The 18,296-nt window shown below is 42.8% G+C and overlaps 1 protein-coding gene across 1 annotated transcript in view; it reads right to left on the reverse strand.

Annotated features, from left to right (window-relative positions):
* SIMC1 (SUMO interacting motifs containing 1) overlaps positions 1–18,296 on the reverse strand; it is a 40,558-nt gene that overhangs the window by 10,964 nt on the left and 11,298 nt on the right. Inside the window, exons 2-5 of the mRNA XM_080676370.1 lie at positions 11,165–13,456; positions 8,998–9,230; positions 4,783–4,852; positions 3,433–3,587 (exon numbers count right to left, since the gene is read on the reverse strand). Coding sequence (XP_080532496.1) covers positions 3,433–3,587; positions 4,783–4,852; positions 8,998–9,230; positions 11,165–13,456 — 2,750 coding nt within the window. The remainder of the gene's footprint in view (positions 1–3,432; positions 3,588–4,782; positions 4,853–8,997; positions 9,231–11,164; positions 13,457–18,296) is intronic.

Genomic DNA, 18,296 nt, shown 5'->3' on the forward strand with positions numbered 1-18,296 from the left:
TTAGAAATCGGAAGGAAAATGAAGAATATTCACAAAACAGAATATTATAAAGTAGTGAAAATGGATAAGCTATAGAGTTAGGTAACAATATAGACAAATCTTAGTATTCTGTAATATTAAGTGAAAAATAAAAGACTTTTTAATGTAATAGATTACATATAGCATGATATCCTTTTATATATAGCTAAAAATAAAAATATATACTTTATAGGAACACATGCAGAAGCAATAAAACTACATAGAAAGGAAAAGGAATGATGAACATTCTGGATTCCGATTACTCTGGTTACAGGAAGGAGCAAGAGTAGGTGAGGGGGATGGATGTGTTATTAGTAGGTAATTATCAAGGTCCCAGACTTTGATTTGGGGGGTGGTTAAGAGATGCTGATTACAAAATTAAAAGTAACCAAGTAACTAAGTAAATAAGGCAAGTGAGTCATGTTTTAAGGATAATGTTTAATCAAAATGGCAAAGGGATACATTTTAACTGACTTAGCAGAATTGAGAAAGCTGAATTCTAAGCCAGCAGTAGATAAGAGCAATCCTATTTCATACTACTTATCTAAAAAGTGAAAGAAAAAAAAAGTTTCAATAAGCTTTGCAAATGGCAGTACACAGTTTCTCTGAAGTGAGGGTGGAAGGGGTAAATTAAAGTAAGTATTATGACTTGTAAGATGTTTAAGAAAACCTTAGACCTCTAGAACTTCCCAACCCCGAAGGCTATAGAGTACCTTTGTGGAGAGGTAAGACGGGGTTTATGGACTAGAAGACCAGGCACAGGTGGGAGGCAAAGGCAGTGAAGCAGAACCAGGGCACTAAGTGGACATATGCGTGCTGAATGCAGACACGTGCCATCTTCCTGCATCTGTCTCCCAAAACCCGGGCATCCCAGGCTTTATCTTTTTTTTTTTTTAATATATTTTATTGATATTTTACAGAGAGGGAGGGAGAGGGATAGAGAGCTAGAAACATCGATGAGAGAGAAACATCGATCAGCTGCCTCCTGCACACCTCCCACTGGAGATGTGCCCGCAACCAAGGTACGTGCCCTTGACCGGAATCGAACCTGGGACCCTTCAGTCCGCAGGCCGACGCTCTATCCACTGAGCCAAACTGATTTCGGCCAGGCTTTATCTTTCATGTAGGAAACTGCAAGTTTTCTATGGGAAACCCACCCAGCCCAAGAAGAGAGACCTAAGGACATGGACAAGGTGTTGTCTAAGAAATGGGATGGGCAGCCAGTTCCACCTGCAGGGAAGGTCAGAAATGACAAGTCCTCCCATGTACTCGGAGCTCCCATCAGCTTCTGAGTCTGTCTCCCTTGAATAGGGATAGACTACAGAGGTTTACCAGACATCTGTGGAAATATTCTAACATCAGAGCTGAAGACCAAAATAGCCCAAACCATCCCTCTCCTGCCCTCCAAATAGCAACCTGGAAAAAACAGACATTTGTGCAAAGAATCAACAAAAACGAAAGCTATCATTAGCATCATCAAATATGTGAGAAAATATGGATTCATGAAAGAAGACAGCAGAAAAGGAACATTTAGAGAAATAAATAAAATAACTCTTAGAAATGGAAAACTGTTTTCCAGGCATGAAGGACACGTTTTGAGATTTTAACAGCCCACACAATGAATGCATACAGACCTATAAGAAGCATACTGGAGAAAAAGAAGATCCTATAAACTTCCAGAGATAAAAACCAGGGCACATAAAAAAGTAAGTAATCCAAGTAGCTTATAACTTCTTAACAGTGATTTCGGAAGCTAGACGACAATGGAAGATTTTCTTCAACATTCTGTAGAAAAGTTATTTCTAATCTAACTGTCTACACTAAGTTATGAATCAGTTTGTGGGAAGATAATTTCAGACATACAAGATCTCAAAAATTTTATTCCCACATACCTTCCTAAGATTCTACTGGTGACTGGCCCATCAAAAGGAGGGATTGAACCAAGAAGGAGAAGAAGTAGAGCAAACAAGAGTCCAGGCAGAGGGAATTCTCACATTTACAACAAGGATTAGCAGAGGACAACCAATCCAGACTGAAGGAGGCCAAAATGTTTCCCCACAGATATTCCAGAAGAAGGAACTGGTAAGACTACCCAGTGCAAATAAACATCTGAGGCGAGGTTAAGACCAAACAGTAGAGAATTTGGGACTGATTTCCAATATGCACAGAGAATACAAGGAAACTGAAACTAAGGCAATTATCAACTCAAAGGAAAACAAAAAGGCATCATAGTTTAGTACTTGACTCAACTCTGACTAGCTACACAGCCATAGTAATAGAAACATCGAATGCTGACCTACACAAAATGATGATGTAACTGTATGAATGGTATGGGGGCTGGGAAACGTGTGTATGGGAGGAAGGAGATAGGGAGCAAAAAGAGCTAACTCCTCATCTTTCAGGTGGGAAATAGATAGATAATAGCTAGTAATGAAAAAGTCAAGAATTAGCAACACAGCAGGTTATTTAGCCACACAGACGCAAATATCCAAAGAATCATCTAAATGAAAGAGTTGCAAGTAGTTACCACGGTGGGAAAGGAAAATGCAGGCAAAGGGACCGGGGACTAGTGTATTTCCTAAAGCTTGTAGAACTAACTTACCCTTTCCTACAAAATCCCCTACAAAGGGGTCATATGGAGACTGACTGACCATCTCTCTTTTAAAACCTTATCCATGAGGAATAATTTATATACAATAAATGGCATACAGGTTTTGTGTGATGAGTTCTGATAAATACATGCATACATCCATGTAGCCACAACCTTAATCTCATATCCCTCTCTTACTGAATCAAAGACAGCTGGTTTCCCATCTGGAACAGAGGGCTCTTTCACTGACAAAGCACAAATGGAGGACCTCGTTTGCATTTTGAGGCCACAAATGCCTATTTTTAAACCCAGAATCACTCTGTCTAGTGAGAGGCTCCCATCAGGAGAGGTGGGAATGAAAGTGACTGGCAACGTGGGCGAGAGAGGGATCGTGTCTCCCGATGCCTCCTCCATCCAATGCCTACGCTCACACAGCAGAATGGCTGGCAGAACTGCTCTCATTCCAACTGTTATTTTAAAATTTAAAACCCAACCACGCTACCCTGCGCTCTTTGAGGATTCTCCACTTACTAATTTTCTATCCCTAGACTGACTACCAGAGGCTGAGGTTTCTCTTACATCTCCTGAGGTTGTTTGGACCATAGTGAAACAGACCAAAGGAAGTCTGATGGCCTGGAGGGACACACGCAAGCTCTGGTGGCCAGCATACGCTTGGTACAGAGAACCTGTCTTGGGGCTGTCTGTAGCTTCAGTAACCATCCCTGTCACAGCATCCCGCTCTAGAGCGTCTCCCCCATCTGATGCTCTCTGGTCGACCTACACCCCCTGCCTCTCGCCGTCCCAGTGCTCAGCGGGCTGCTTACCTGACATTGTGGGGCTGCTTGTCACAGGACAGCACCATGTTGGCGATGGATTGCTGCAGGTGCTGTCGCTGCTTCCTCAGGGTGTGCTGGAAGTCATCCTCCAGGGTCTGCACCACGTAGCGCAGGAAAAGGACTCGCCCAGGCAGATTTTGTCCCTGGGGGAGGGAAATGAGGAGTACTGCATCTCCTGGGTGACAGTGAGCACGGGGCTCTCATCAAGACTTAGGCCAGCCCTAACCGGTGTGGCTCAGTGGATAGAGCGTCGGCTTGCAGACTGAAGGGTCCCAGGTTCGATTCCGGTCAAGGGCATGTACCTTGGTTGTGGGCACATCCCCAGTGGGGAGTGTGCAGGAAGCAGCTGATCGATGTTCCTCTCTCACCGATGTTTCTCACTCTCTATCCCTCTCCCTTCCTCTCTGTAAAAAATCAATAAAATATATTTAAAAAAAAAAAAGACTTAGGCCAAAGGAAGGCCAGGAGGCCACAAGTGTGCCCACACGGAAAGGGAGAGAGCAGGCAGATGAGGTCAGTACAAAAGAGGGGAACGGCATTCCTGGAGGCTCAGGAGTGCAGACTTTCCGATGATAAGAGACGGCCACGGGGAGTGAGTCTCTCACTAAGTCTATCAGTTTCAGAACAAACCCTTCACTGTGGCTCTCAGAACAGAGAGGCAGGAACCGGCTCCCAAACAGCTCTGCGCAACTGCTGGCTCAGGCAACCATGACACCCCCGGCTGCTGAACTTGTGCGATGTGAGCCGATGCACAGCCGCACTGTGTAAGCAAGTTTGCGGTGGGTTTTCTGTTGCAGGGAAAAGACCCTCCCTGAGGAAGCCCGCCCGGCGCAGGAAGAGAGCATGCGCTTCGGTGGCACACAGACCTCATTTACGGCTTTCTGTTGGTTGGGTCCTCTGATTTAACGTGGGCCTCTGAGTCTCAGGGTCCTGTGATTTCTGTGGTGGTCATTCTAACCAAAGCCAGAGTAAGCACCTGTCACATGGCCTCTGGCCTCTGGCTTCTCTGCCTAGCTTCACCCATCATCACTCTTACATTTCCTCTAGGTCTTCCCATCTTCATTCAGATCTAATGTCCTTCTTGTTTTCATTGCCATGGATTTACAACTTTCCCTCATTTCCCTTATTTCTCTGGGGAGCTCAAGAAAGGGAGGGATAAGTGAATGTCCTCAATCTCGAATGAGAAGACAGCACATACCATTTCAGTGGGAATTATCTGATGGGGATGAGAGTATAAAGGAAATAATGGCAAAGACTTGACTATCAGATCTGTTGTTCCTTTTGTTTCTAGTGAAAATTTCCTCTGCAAAAGATACACCCTCATAACTGTCCTGTTACCTCTTCCTCCATGACGTACGTGAGCAGCTTCCAGTCCCACTCCACTGTCTTGGCATTAGCTGGATGGAGCCTGAAAGTCAAGGGCATGCAGTTAGCGTTCTGGAGAGCTTAGTGGGAAAGGGGCTGGGATCTAGGTGATAGAAGCCAGAAGCCTCCTCTTATCCTGAGCGCGTCTGCCCACCCCCCTTCGATACAATACCATGTCACCTGAAGGTAGAATTTCTTTTTCTTTTTTTGCCACCCAGTATCCACTTCCCTTTTGGAAGGCATTCGTGACCCAAGTTTGCCTTGAGGAAATCAGCCTTTGTTAGTTAGCCCAGGGGTTTTACCACCGGGACCCTGGAATGAAGCCTGTGAACCCAGTTATATTCTACCCCTCAGTTCGCAGTGATTGTCTCACAGAGGGGCTCATGTCTGAGGTTATGCCAAGGAAAGCCTGTAAGACTCAATGTCAGAACTTCTGTGTGCTTACAAAGGAAGCCGATTCGTTCTCCCACTCAGAGTGTCATGAAAGCTAGAGGCTGAGAAGGCTACCACATGAAGCCCGAGAACAGAAGCAAAGCAGAGCTAAAAAAGGAGTCCTCGTAACTGTTTCTGAACTGAATTAAGTCATTTATTCCTAGGTTTCTAGTAACATGCATCGTTACATTCTCTCTTACTGTCTGTAACAGCCAGTTTGGGTTGGCTTTCCTGTCAACTAGCAATCCAAACAACCCTACTATGTCAACTAGTAATCCAAACAACCCTACTATGTCAACTAGTAATCCAAACAACCCTACTATGTCAACTAGCAATCCAAACAACCCTACTATGTCAACTAGTAATCCAAACAACCCTGTATGTCAACTAGTAATCCAAACAACCCTACTATGTCAACTAGTAATCCAAACAATCCTGTATGTCAACTAGTAATCCAAACAACCCTACTATGTCAACTAGCAATCCAAACAACCCTACTATGTCAACTAGCAATCCAAACAACCCTACTATGTCAACTAGTAATCCAAACAACCCTACTATGTCAACTAGTAATCCAAACAACCCTGTATGTCAACTAGCAATCCAAACAACCCTACTATGTCAACTAGTAATCCAAACAACCCTGTATGTCAACTAGCAATCCAAACAACCCTGTATGTCAACTAGTAATCCAAACAACCCTACTATGTCAACTAGTAATCCAAACAACCCTACTATGTCAACTAGCAATCCAAACAACCCTGTATGTCAACTAGCAATCCAAACAACCCTGTATGTCAACTAGTAATCCAAACAACCCTACTATGTCAACTAGTAATCCAAACAACCCTGTATGTCAACTAGTAATCCAAACAACCCTACTATGTCAACTAGCAATCCAAACAACCCTGTATGTCAACTAGTAATCCAAACAACCCTACTATGTCAACTAGTAATCCAAACAACCCTGTATGTCAACTAGTAATCCAAACAACCCTGTATGTCAACTAGTAATCCAAACAACCCTGTATGTCAACTAGCAATCCAAACAACCCTGTATGTCAACTAGTAATCCAAACAACCCTACTATGTCAACTAGTAATCCAAACAACCCTACTATGTCAACTAGCAATCCAAACAACCCTGTATGTCAACTAGTAATCCAAACAACCCTACTATGTCAACTAGCAATCCAAACAACCCTACTATGTCAACTAGCAATCCAAACAACCCTGTATGTCAACTAGCAATCCAAACAACCCTGTATGTCAACTAGCAATCCAAACAACCCTGTATGTCAACTAGTAATCCAAACAACCCTACTATGTCAACTAGTAATCCAAACAACCCTGTATGTCAACTAGTAATCCAAACAACCCTACTATGTCAACTAGTAATCCAAACAACCCTGTATGTCAACTAGTAATCCAAACAACCCTGTATGTCAACTAGCAATCCAAACAACCCTACTATGTCAACTAGCAATCCAAACAACCCTACTATGTCAACTAGCAATCCAAACAACCCTACTATGTCAACTAGCAATCCAAACAACCCTACTATGTCAACTAGCAACCCAAACAACCCTACTATGTCAACTAGCAATCCAAACAACCCTGTATGTCAACTAGCAATCCAAACAACCCTGTATGTCAACTAGTAATCCAAACAACCCTACTATGTCAACTAGCAATCCAAACAACCCTGTATGTCAACTAGCAATCCAAACAACCCTGTATGTCAACTAGTAATCCAAACAACCCTGTATGTCAACTAGTAATCCAAACAACCCTACTATGTCAACTAGTAATCCAAACAACCCTGTATGTCAACTAGTAATCCAAACAACCCTACTATGTCAACTAGTAATCCAAACAACCCTGTATGTCAACTAGTAATCCAAACAACCCTGTATGTCAACTAGTAATCCAAACAACCCTACTATGTCAACTAGCAATCCAAACAACCCTACTATGTCAACTAGCAATCCAAACAACCCTACTATGTCAACTAGCAATCCAAACAACCCTACTATGTCAACTAGCAATCCAAACAACCCTACTATGTCAACTAGCAATCCAAACAACCCTGTATGTCAACTAGTAATCCAAACAACCCTGTATGTCAACTAGTAATCCAAACAACCCTACTATGTCAACTAGCAATCCAAACAACCCTGTATGTCAACTAGCAATCCAAACAACCCTGTATGTCAACTAGTAATCCAAACAACCCTGTATGTCAACTAGTAATCCAAACAACCCTGTATGTCAACTAGTAATCCAAACAACCCAACTATGTCAACTAGCAATCCAAACAACCCTACTATGTCAACTAGCAATCCAAACAACCCTGTATGTCAACTAGTAATCCAAACAACCCTACTATGTCAACTAGCAATCCAAACAACCCTACTATGTCAACTAGCAATCCAAACAACCCTACTATGTCAGCTAGCAATCCAAACAACCCTACTATGTCAACTAGTAATCCAAACAACCCTACTATGTCAACTAGTAATCCAAACACCCTACTATGTCAACTAGTAATCCAAACAACCCTGTATGTCAACTAGTAATCCAAACAACCCTACTATGTCAACTAGTAATCCAAACAACCCTACTATGTCAACTAGTAATCCAAACAACCCTACTATGTCAACTAGTAATCCAAACAACCCTGTATGTCAACTAGCAATCCAAACAACCCTACTATGTCAACTAGTAATCCAAACAACCCTACTATGTCAACTAGTAATCCAAACAAACCTGTATGTCAACTAGTAATCCAAACAACCCTGTATGTCAACTAGTAATCCAAACAACCCTACTATGTCAACTAGTAATCCAAACAACCCTGTATGTCAACTAGCAATCCAAACAACCCTACTATGTCAACTAGTAATCCAAACAACCCTACTATGTCAACTAGTAATCCAAACACCCTACTATGTCAACTAGTAATCCAAACAACCCTGTACGTCAACTAGTAATCCAAACAACCCTACTATGTCAACTAGTAATCCAAACAACCCTACTATGTCAACTAGTAATCCAAACAACCCTACTATGTCAACTAGTAATCCAAACAACCCTGTATGTCAACTAGTAATCCAAACAACCCTACTATGTCAACTAGCAATCTAAACAACCCTGTATGTCAACTAGTAATCCAAACAACCCTACTATGTCAACTAGTAATCCAAACAACCCTGTATGTCAACTAGTAATCCAAACAACCCTACTATGTCAACTAGCAATCCAAACAACCCTACTATGTCAACTAGTAATCCAAACAACCCTACTATGTCAACTAGTAATCCAAACAACCCTACTATGTCAACTAGTAATCCAAACAACCCTACTATGTCAACTAGTAATCCAAACAACCCTGTATGTCAACTAGCAATCCAAACAACCCTACTATGTCAACTAGTAATCCAAACAAACCTGTATGTCAACTAGTAATCCAAACAACCCTGTATGTCAACTAGTAATCCAAACAACCCTACTATGTCAACTAGTAATCCAAACAACCCTGTATGTCAACTAGCAATCCAAACAACCCTACTATGTCAACTAGTAATCCAAACAACCCTACTATGTCAACTAGCAATCCAAACAACCCTGTATGTCAACTAGTAATCCAAATGACTAGGTCACCCTCTCCAATGGCTAGCTGAACAGAGCCTCGGCAAGGAGAGCTCTGCCCCAGCCCAGGCTCCCTAGAAGGTGTGCCCACATCTGAGGTTCATACTGTTGGATTTTCATGAGGAGCATGTAGGCCTCCTTTAGGACATCCACGGTCTCAGAGGCACTGAGCAGGATCTTCTGGATGATGTGAGCCACAATTTCTCTGGGTGGGTAATGCTGGGGTGACACAAAGTCCATCAAAAACTGCACCGTCCCCAGGGGAAAATTTTCTTCAATGGTGTTTGTTACCATCCTTAGTCTTCGATGGGGGATGGGTTCTAACTTTTGACCCTTGTTCTGTAGAGATAAAGAGAAATAAATTAGGATGGGTTTCTACAGACTTAAAAACAAGAGGTTCTGGAACAGGTTGAAGACAGCAAAGTTGTCCATGCATTTGAAATATTCATAATTTTTTTAAAAAGAGACTAGAAGGCCTTATCTAAAAATGTTCAGTGACATGGGAAAATGCTTATATTAAGTTAAAAATAAGAATTCAGTATTCTACATATAACATGACTTCATCTGTGTTAAAATATAGCATAGAAAGAAAAGCACAAAAGAGTCAAGAGCTAGCCTAAGCTGATTTTGGGGTGAGGGTGATAAGATATTTAGGGGTAGTTATAATAATTTATCAGGTACTGAAATAGAGGAAGAAATATATTTTAAATTATGTTTTACTGTTAGGCGAAGTTCCCATTTTGTTCTCTCTCTCTCTCTTTTTTTTTTTGAGTTGCTAGTAAATATTAAGTTGTTTTCTCACCCAAAATAGTATGTATATAAAGTCTGGGAGAGAAAAATGTGAAAAGTGGTTTCTATTATCTGGGTAGTGGAATTATAGATGATTTTTTTCTCTATATGCTCTTTTGTATTTTCAATTTTTCCATAATGGACATATATTACATTCATAACCAGAAAAAAAAAAAACATTAAGAAGTTTGAGCCCTGACCGGTTTGGCTCAGTGGATAGAGTGTATCAGCCTGTGGACTCAAGGGTCCCAGGTTCGATTCTGGTCAAGGGCATGTGCCTTGGTTGCGGGCACATCCCCAGTGGGAAGTGTGCAGGAGACAGCTGATTGATGTTTCTCATCAATGTTTCTAACTCTCTGTCCCTCTCCCTTCCTCTCTGTAAAAAATCAATAAAAATATATTTTTTAAAAAAAGTTTGATATAGGAATAGCAGCAATAATTATAAAACAATTTTTGTACATTGAACTTATCCTCACTTCTCACAACAACCTTAAGAAATACGTATTATTGCCCTGGCCGGTTTGGCTCAGTGGATTGAGCATCAGCCTGCGGACCGAAGGGTCCGGGTTCAATTCCGGTCAAGGGCACATGCCCAGAATGTGGGCTCAATCCCCAAAGGAGGCGTGCAGGAGGCAGCTGATCAGTGATTCTCTCTCATCATTGATGTTTCAATCTCTCTCTCTCCCCTTTCCTCTCTGAAATCAATAAAAATATATTTTTTAAAAAAAGAAGTACATATTTCTATTTTATAGATAAAAAGACTGAGATTTAGAAAGTAAGCATTTGTCATACATTGCCGGAAGCCAATTCCAGCATGTCATAATTGCAAGAGTTTCATCGAAAGGTTGATGGAACTTGGGGACTCACACAAGTTTCATCAACCCAAGGGCTGAGTCACATATGTTATCGCCTGTTGGGAATGGCTGAAGGCATTTCCCCAAACCTGAAAGGGATGCATTAAATTGAATGTTTGCTGTCAGACAGCTCAGGGCATCTTAATCTACATGTTATTGCCTCCTGTTGGCCAAACACCTGAACAGCCAAAGGCAATTCCCCATTCTGACAATGCTTCTGTACCAAACCCTACCCTTGGAAGTGTATATCTCCACCTTGCCTTAGGATAATTTGTGTTAATAAAAAGCAAGGGGTCCTGAGACAAGAACTTGGTTTCTTCAGCCAGGCTCCTCTGCCTCCCCCAAATGCCTTTCAAAATTATGTTTTGTCTCTGGACTCTTATTTAATCTATGCATAGCCCCTTCTCCAGATTCTAGAACCCTTCTAGATGCCAGATCAAGACCCACCGGTGTTAAATGTCGCCCAATGTCTGGCAATACATTAAATGGTTTCACAAACAGGGGAAAGATAAAAATGTCAAGTTCATATTGGGCATGTTCTCTCATGCTTGGATTCCTGCTAGCATACTAACCTTATGCTAGGCCTGTTCAGAGGGCATCTAAGCCCTGGGGGAGGACAGGTTAGCTCACCTCTCTCACATCTTTATCGGGTATTAGTGTCTGGAAGAAGAGGTGATGCACCGGAGGCCGTAAGAAGTACTTCAGTCTATGCAGGCATGGTCTGTTGTACAACACGCCTGCTGGTGATCGTGCTTGTATGTGGGCAGACCCGGGGTTGGCAGGCTCTGACATTGATATCTCCTTTCTGGCTGGAGTTTTTGTGACAGAGAGCCAGGGAATTTTCTCTAAGGAAGTTTTAGACTGTGGAGACTGTGGGCTGAGAGAGCAGCTTGGAGAAGATGGACCTGAGACATCCATAGGAGTGTCATGGTTCTGTACATCATTCGGGGTAGAGTCAGGCCTGTCTCCTGGCAAGTGTGGCATGTCTCCAGGTGAACGCAGCACATCTGGTAAATGTGAGACTTCTCCAGTTGACTGTGGTGCACCTCTTGGTAACTGTGGCGTACCTCTTGGTGACTGCGGTGCACCTCTTGGTGACTGTGGCGTACCTCTTGGTGACTGGGGTGCACCTCTTGGTGACTGGGGTGCACCTCTTGGTGATTGCGGTGTATCTCTTGGTGACCATGGTACATCTCTAGGTGACTGTGGCACACCTGTTGGTGACTGGGGTGCACATCTTGGTGACTGGGATGCACCTCTTGGTGACAGTGGTGCATCTCTTGGTGACCATAGGGTATCTCTTGGTGATTGCAGTACATAGCTTGGTGTCTGCGGTACATCTCTTGGTGACCGCAGTGTATCTCTTGGTGACCACGGTGTATCTCTCGGTGACCGCATTATATCTCTTGGTGATTGCAGTACATAGCTTGGTGTCTGTGGTGCATCTCTTGGTGATGGCAGTGTATCTCTTGGTGACCGCGGTGTATCTCTTGGTGACGGCAGTGTATCTCTTGGTGACCGCGGTGTATCTCTTGGTGACCGTGGTGTATCTCTTGGTGATGGCAGTGTATCTCTTGGTGACCGCAGTGTATCTCTTGGTGACTGCGGTGTATCTCTTGGTGACCGCGGTGTATCTCTTGGTGACGGCAGTGTATCTCTTGGTGACTGTGGTGTATCTCTTGGTGACCGCAGTGTATCTCTTGGTGATGGCAGTGTATCTCTTGGTGACCACGGTGTATCTCTTGGTGACCGCTGTGTATCTCTTGGTGACCGCAGTGTATCTCTTGGTGATTGCGTTGCATAGCTTGGTGTCTGTGGTGCATCTCTTGGTGACCGTGGAGCATCTTGCAATGACTGTGACATGTCTCCTGATGACTGTGGCACATCTGATGGCTGTGGCATATCTCCCAGTGACTGTGGCATGTCTTGCAGGTGTGCCACTTCTTGTGGATAGGATATGTTTTGAGGTGGGCCGGGTACACCTTGAGGTAGGCCCAGAGAGTCTTGAGACGGGCAGAGTGAGTCTTGAGATGGGCTTGGTGAGTGCTGAGGATGCCATGATGAGTTTTGAGGTGGGTTTGGTGAGTGTTGAGGATGCCATGATGAGTCCTGAGGTGGGCATGGTAAGTGCTGAGGATGCCATGAATCCTGAGGTGGGCATGGTAAGTGCTGAGGATGCCATGAATCCTGAGGTGGGCATGGTAAGTGCTGAGGATGCCATGAGTCCTGAGGTGGGCTTGTCATATTTTGCTGAGGGCATGACATATTCTGAAGGCATGGCATTTCTTGAGGCAGGTTAGGCAAAGCTTGTAATTGGCACTGCACAGGTTGTGATGGGCACGACAAGGCTCGTGGTGGGCAGGAGGAGGCTCGTGGTGGACATGGCAAGGATTGCAGTGGGCATGGCAAGGCTTGTGGTGGGCAAGGTACATCTTGCTGTGGGCATAGCAAGGGCACCCTTTGATTGCTGCTGTTACCATTATTGCTTATTGGGGAGAGGGAGTGAACATCTGAAGATAGCTCTAGGCTGGACAAGAAGCTGAAGTCATCTTTGAATGCGGTTGAGCTACAGTTCGGCTGTGCTGGATAAACAGAGTCCCCACTGATGGATGTAGGGGGCTGGGAGCCTTCCAATGCGGCTTCCTCCAAAAGGTCCAAATCCACAGGATCGCTGTTAATGATTCTCCGCGCCGCAGGCCAAGAGCTTCTGTCCACCCGCCCTTCCATCGCCTCTTTGCTGGAGAGGCTGGCACATGTTTGAAGATTGGTTGGTTCCTTCTGGGAAGGAGCAACGGGTTCTAGAGTCAAGTCAAGAGTGGCAACAGGTCTGCTTTCTTCCTCCGTTCTCGTCAGGTCAATCACACAGATCGCACTGCGATCCTTCGGCCGTGGTCTGCTTTCTCTGGTTAAGTCAATGAAGTCCTGTTGAAGGGTTGTGGGAAGACAAAGGGTCAGGTAGGTGGTCTCAGCTTTATCTAAGAAGATAAACCTTAGCTTTTAAAGAACAGCCACAGAAAAAGAGACGCTAATATAAGAGACTCTACTGCGTGCTAAGACTGTTCTTTAATTTTCACAGTGACCCTGTTAGGTAAGCATTATCACCTCCATTGTGCAGAGGGGAAACGGAGGTTCAGAGACACGAGGCATTTACCTGAGGGTCACACAGCTGACTGGCAGAGACAAACATGCAACCTAACAGAGAGGCTTTAAAAAGTTAAAGCAGTGCAAAAGGTAGAAGGCAAACCATTTCTTTCTGAGCCCAGTCACACTCCCGGGAAACAACCACTCTTACCTACTTCTTGTGTTCAGATGATTTTTAAAAAACCAATTCTATGAAACTTAGAGAAACAGATATTAAGTAATTTATCCTGTTCAAGATCATTGTAAAAAGGCACATAAGCTTCCTGTCTCACTGTGCAAACCTCACGTAATACAACAAAATGCGGTCAAAAGAAAAGGAAGATTGAAAGGTGCTCCTTGTTTGCCCCGGATGGTCTTGGTTTACGTCTGTTGTCCTAGGGCAGTGGTCGGCAAACCGCGGCTCGCGAGCCACATGCGGCTCGTGAGCCGCCGTTTGCCGCTCTGTTGACTAATGAGTTTGCCGACCACTGTCCTAGGGTAATTATTATCAGCACTCGCTTCCACTCTCAAAAGTGTATCAGCGTGTATAATAAATAATGTCATCCTAATTACTAACCAGTCTCACTCATGAATAGAAATGCCAATATCCTCTCTAAAATATTAGCAAATCAACTGTGGTATTTTTTTTAAAGAGTTCCATTTCTCATCAAAAGGACTAACTAGATGCTCTGATAAGCCAACCTAATAAAAGCTGGAATTAATACATAAATGTGAAAACGTGGGAGAAGCTACAAGGAAGAACCAGCCAACAGAAAGCCAGGGTAGCTAGATTAACGTCAGATAAAACAGGCTTCACAGAAAACAGTATCACTAGAGATAAAGAGGCCCCTGCACAATAAAAGATTTATTTCATCAAGATACGATTTAAAAACTATACACCTAATAACAGTTTCCATAAAGCAAAACCAGATAAAATTAAAAGGAGAAAAAGAATATCCAGTCATTGTGAGAAATCTTCACAAATCTTTTTTGGTCAATCATGAAAATAAAAAATTACTAAGTATATAAAGGCCTGAACATATTTAACACAAGCTTTTGCACAGGTAAAACCATTATTCACAATTAAATGAAATATTTACAAAAATTAACCATATACTAGTAGTCAAAGTACATCATAATCAATGTCAAAAGATTGGTAATACTCAGACCAAAATACTATTAGGTTAAAAATCAATACAAAAAAAATACCTAGGGAGAACTCCACACAACTGCAAATTAAGAAGTATGGCCAAATAACGGAAGAAATCATAGGAATTAGAAAACCTTAAGAACTGAACAATAACAAAAAATGAGACATGCAGCAATTTAGAAGAAAACTTAGAGACTTAGACACTTAATTAGAAAAGAAGAATGAAAGGAAATTAAGGCGCTAAGTACACATCTTTAGACAACAGAAAAAGAACAGAACAGGCCCAATGAAAGCAGAAATGAACCAAAGAACAAACACTGCAGGGAAGAGCAGCAATGTCAAAGGTTTTTTCTTTTAAAGGATTATTAATAGTCCCGGCCAGTGGCTGTTAGTTGGAGCATCATCCCATACACCAGAAGGTGTGCAGATTCGGTTCCTGGTCAGGGCGTGTACAGGAGGCCACAGACAAATGTTTCTCTCTCACACATCGATGTATTTCTCTATTTCTCCTCCCACCCCTTCCTCTTTCTCTAAAATCAATTTTAAAATCCTTGGGTGAGGATTAAAAATCCTATATAATAAAGAGGTAATATGCAAATTGACCATCACTCCAACACACAAGATGACCGCCCCCATGTGGCCAAAGATGGCTGCCCCCATGTGGACACAAGATGGCCAGCAGGGGAGGGCAGTTGTGGGCAATCAGACCAGCAGGGAAGGGCAGTTAGGGGTGACCGGGTTGGCAGAGGAGGGCAGTTGGGGGCGACAAGGCCGGCAAGCGAGGGCAGTTGGGGGCAACTGGGCCGGCAGGGGAGCAGTTAGGCGTCGATCAGGCTGGCAGGGGAGTGGTTAGGGGGTGATCAGGCTGGCAGGCAGAAGCAGTTAGGGGCAATCAGGAAGGCGAGCGGTTGGGAGCCAGCAGTCCTGGATTGTGAGAGGGATGTCCAACTGCCCGTTTAGGCCCAATTCCACCGGGATCGGGCCTAAACAGGCAGTTGGACATCCCTCGAGGAGTCCCAGATTGGAGAGGGTGCAGGCTGGGCTGAGGGACACCACCCCACCCCCCCGTGCACGAATTTCGTGCACCGGGCCTCTAATAATAATAATGAAAAAAGCCCAGCCCTGGTTGGGTGGATTAGTTGCTTGGAGCATCCTTAAACAAACAGTTGGGAGTTGGATTCCTGGTCAGCCCTCCCACCCCAAATAAGTAAGACTTTTAATATTGTCAAACATCTGATAAGAAAACAAAGAGAAAGCACAAGTAACCAACACTAAGAATGAAAAGAGACAAAATTATAGATGTTTTCAAGGTTAAAAAAGATGAGAAGATATTATGAATAACTTTATGTCAAAAACACTTGGGAACTTAGATGAAAGATAAATTCTGGAAAAAATAACGCTTAGCAAAACTGACTTAAGAAACTGGGTGCTGGGTATATGGGGGATCATTACATGATTTGCTCTATTTTTCCATGTTTGAAATTTTCCGTAATAAAAAGATATTTTAAAATTGACTCAAGAATATAAAGTCAAAATAGTCCTTTAACTAATAAACAAATCAAATCATTAATTTTTTCCCTTCCAAAAATTGCCAGACCCAGGTGACTTTAAAAAGAGAATTCTCAAACTGATGTTTCTCTCTATCTCTCCCCCTCTATTCTACTCTCTCTAAAAATCAGTAGAGCCCTAGCTGGTTTGGCTCAGTGGATGGCACATCAGTCTGCGGACTGAAGGGTCCCAGGTTCAATTCTAGTCAGGGGCACATGCTTGGGTTGTGGGCTTGATCCCCAGTGTGGAGCGTGCAGGAGGCAGCCAATCTGTTCTCTCTCATCATTGATGTTTGTATCTCTCTCTCTCTCCCTCTCCCTTCCTCTCTGAAATCAATAAAAATATACTTAAACTAGAGGCCTGGTGCATGGATTTGTGCACCAGTAGAGTCCCTCGGCCTGGCCTGCGCCCTCTCTCAATCCAGGACCCCTCAGGGGATGTCAGACTGCCGGTTCTGGGCCTCTAGTATGCATATAAGATCCTTGGTTAATCTCTTCCCGCCCTCCCCCCTCTCCCCTTTCCTCTGAGATTCATCAGTCTGTTCCTTGTTCCATGCCTGTGTGTTGAGTGTTTGCCCTGTGGTGGTCAGTGCATGTCATAGCTATCGGTCAAATGGTCGAACAGTTGAACAGTCACTTAGGCTTTTATGTATCTTTTATATATATAGATAAATAAATAAAAATCAATGGGAAAATAAACAAAAATGTTTAGTAGAATACACCTGGGCCAGGTGCTTTCTGATACTGAAGGTTATTAATTCTGATTAAATTTCTTTAATAGATATAGGTCTATTCAGATTATCTATTCATAGGACTATTAAAACAAAACATTTAAAATTTAAAAAGTATTGTTTCTCCTCTAATTGATCTATAAATCTAAACAAAATTCCAATGGATCCCACAAAGAATAACAGTATGTCCATAACAGTGGCATATAATAAAATTATAAATACACATTAGACTTTAATTCCAAAATTCCACTGTAAGAAACTATCCTACAGACATATTTTTATGAAGAGTTCATCACATCATAATCTGAAACACAAAAGAAAAATTAAATTCAATGAGAGACTGATTAAATAGTTTTTGTTAATCCTATATAATAAAAGCATAGTATGCAAATTGTCCCCTCGACCGGTAGTTCATCGGGGAGTTTGACCAGGGGGTGAGGCAAGTCCGGGGAAGGGAGGGAGGCCCCGGCTGGTGGCAGCAGCTGGGGCAGCAGGAGACCGGGGGAAGGGAGGGAGTACACTGGGCCTCTAGTATTAGATAAGATGCAGCTGATAAAATATGCATTGAATGAATATTTGTGCCAGGCACCATGTTATGCACTGGGAATACCATTGTGAGCAAAATGGACAATAGTAAGAATGATACTAATATTTTTTATAAATTATTATTATTTATTTTCAGCAAGGAAGGGAGAGAGAGGCAGAAACATCAATGACAAGAGAGAACCATTGATCGGCTGTCTCCTGCATGTCCCACACTGGGGATCGAGCCCGCAACTTGGGCATGTGCCCTGACCAGGAATCGAACCATGACCTCCCAGTCCAAAGGTCAACACTCAACCACTGAGCCACACTGGCCAGGCCTAATATTTTTTAAATGACAAAAATATATTAAATGGTTTTTTAAAAGTATGATTCCATTGGAAAAAAATTAGACATATATATATTTTTATGTACATACACAAAAAAGTTCTGGAACAATACACAAAAACTGTTAGTTTTCTCGGGAGAGTGGGAATGGACAGAGGTGGGTTCTTATTGATGTCCTGAATTTTTTCCTGTTTATAACTTTTATAATTTAAAATGGGGTAATTTTATTTTTCAAAATATATGATTGGGTACTTTAAAGAAAAAAACCAGAAAACCCTTGGAGGATACAGGACTTCCTTTTGGAGTAAAGAAAAATTTATTAAAGTAGATAGTGGTGGTGGTTG

This window comes from Plecotus auritus, assembly GCF_963455305.1.
Source record: "Plecotus auritus genome assembly, chromosome: 6".
Classification (NCBI taxonomy): domain Eukaryota; kingdom Metazoa; phylum Chordata; class Mammalia; order Chiroptera; family Vespertilionidae; genus Plecotus; species Plecotus auritus.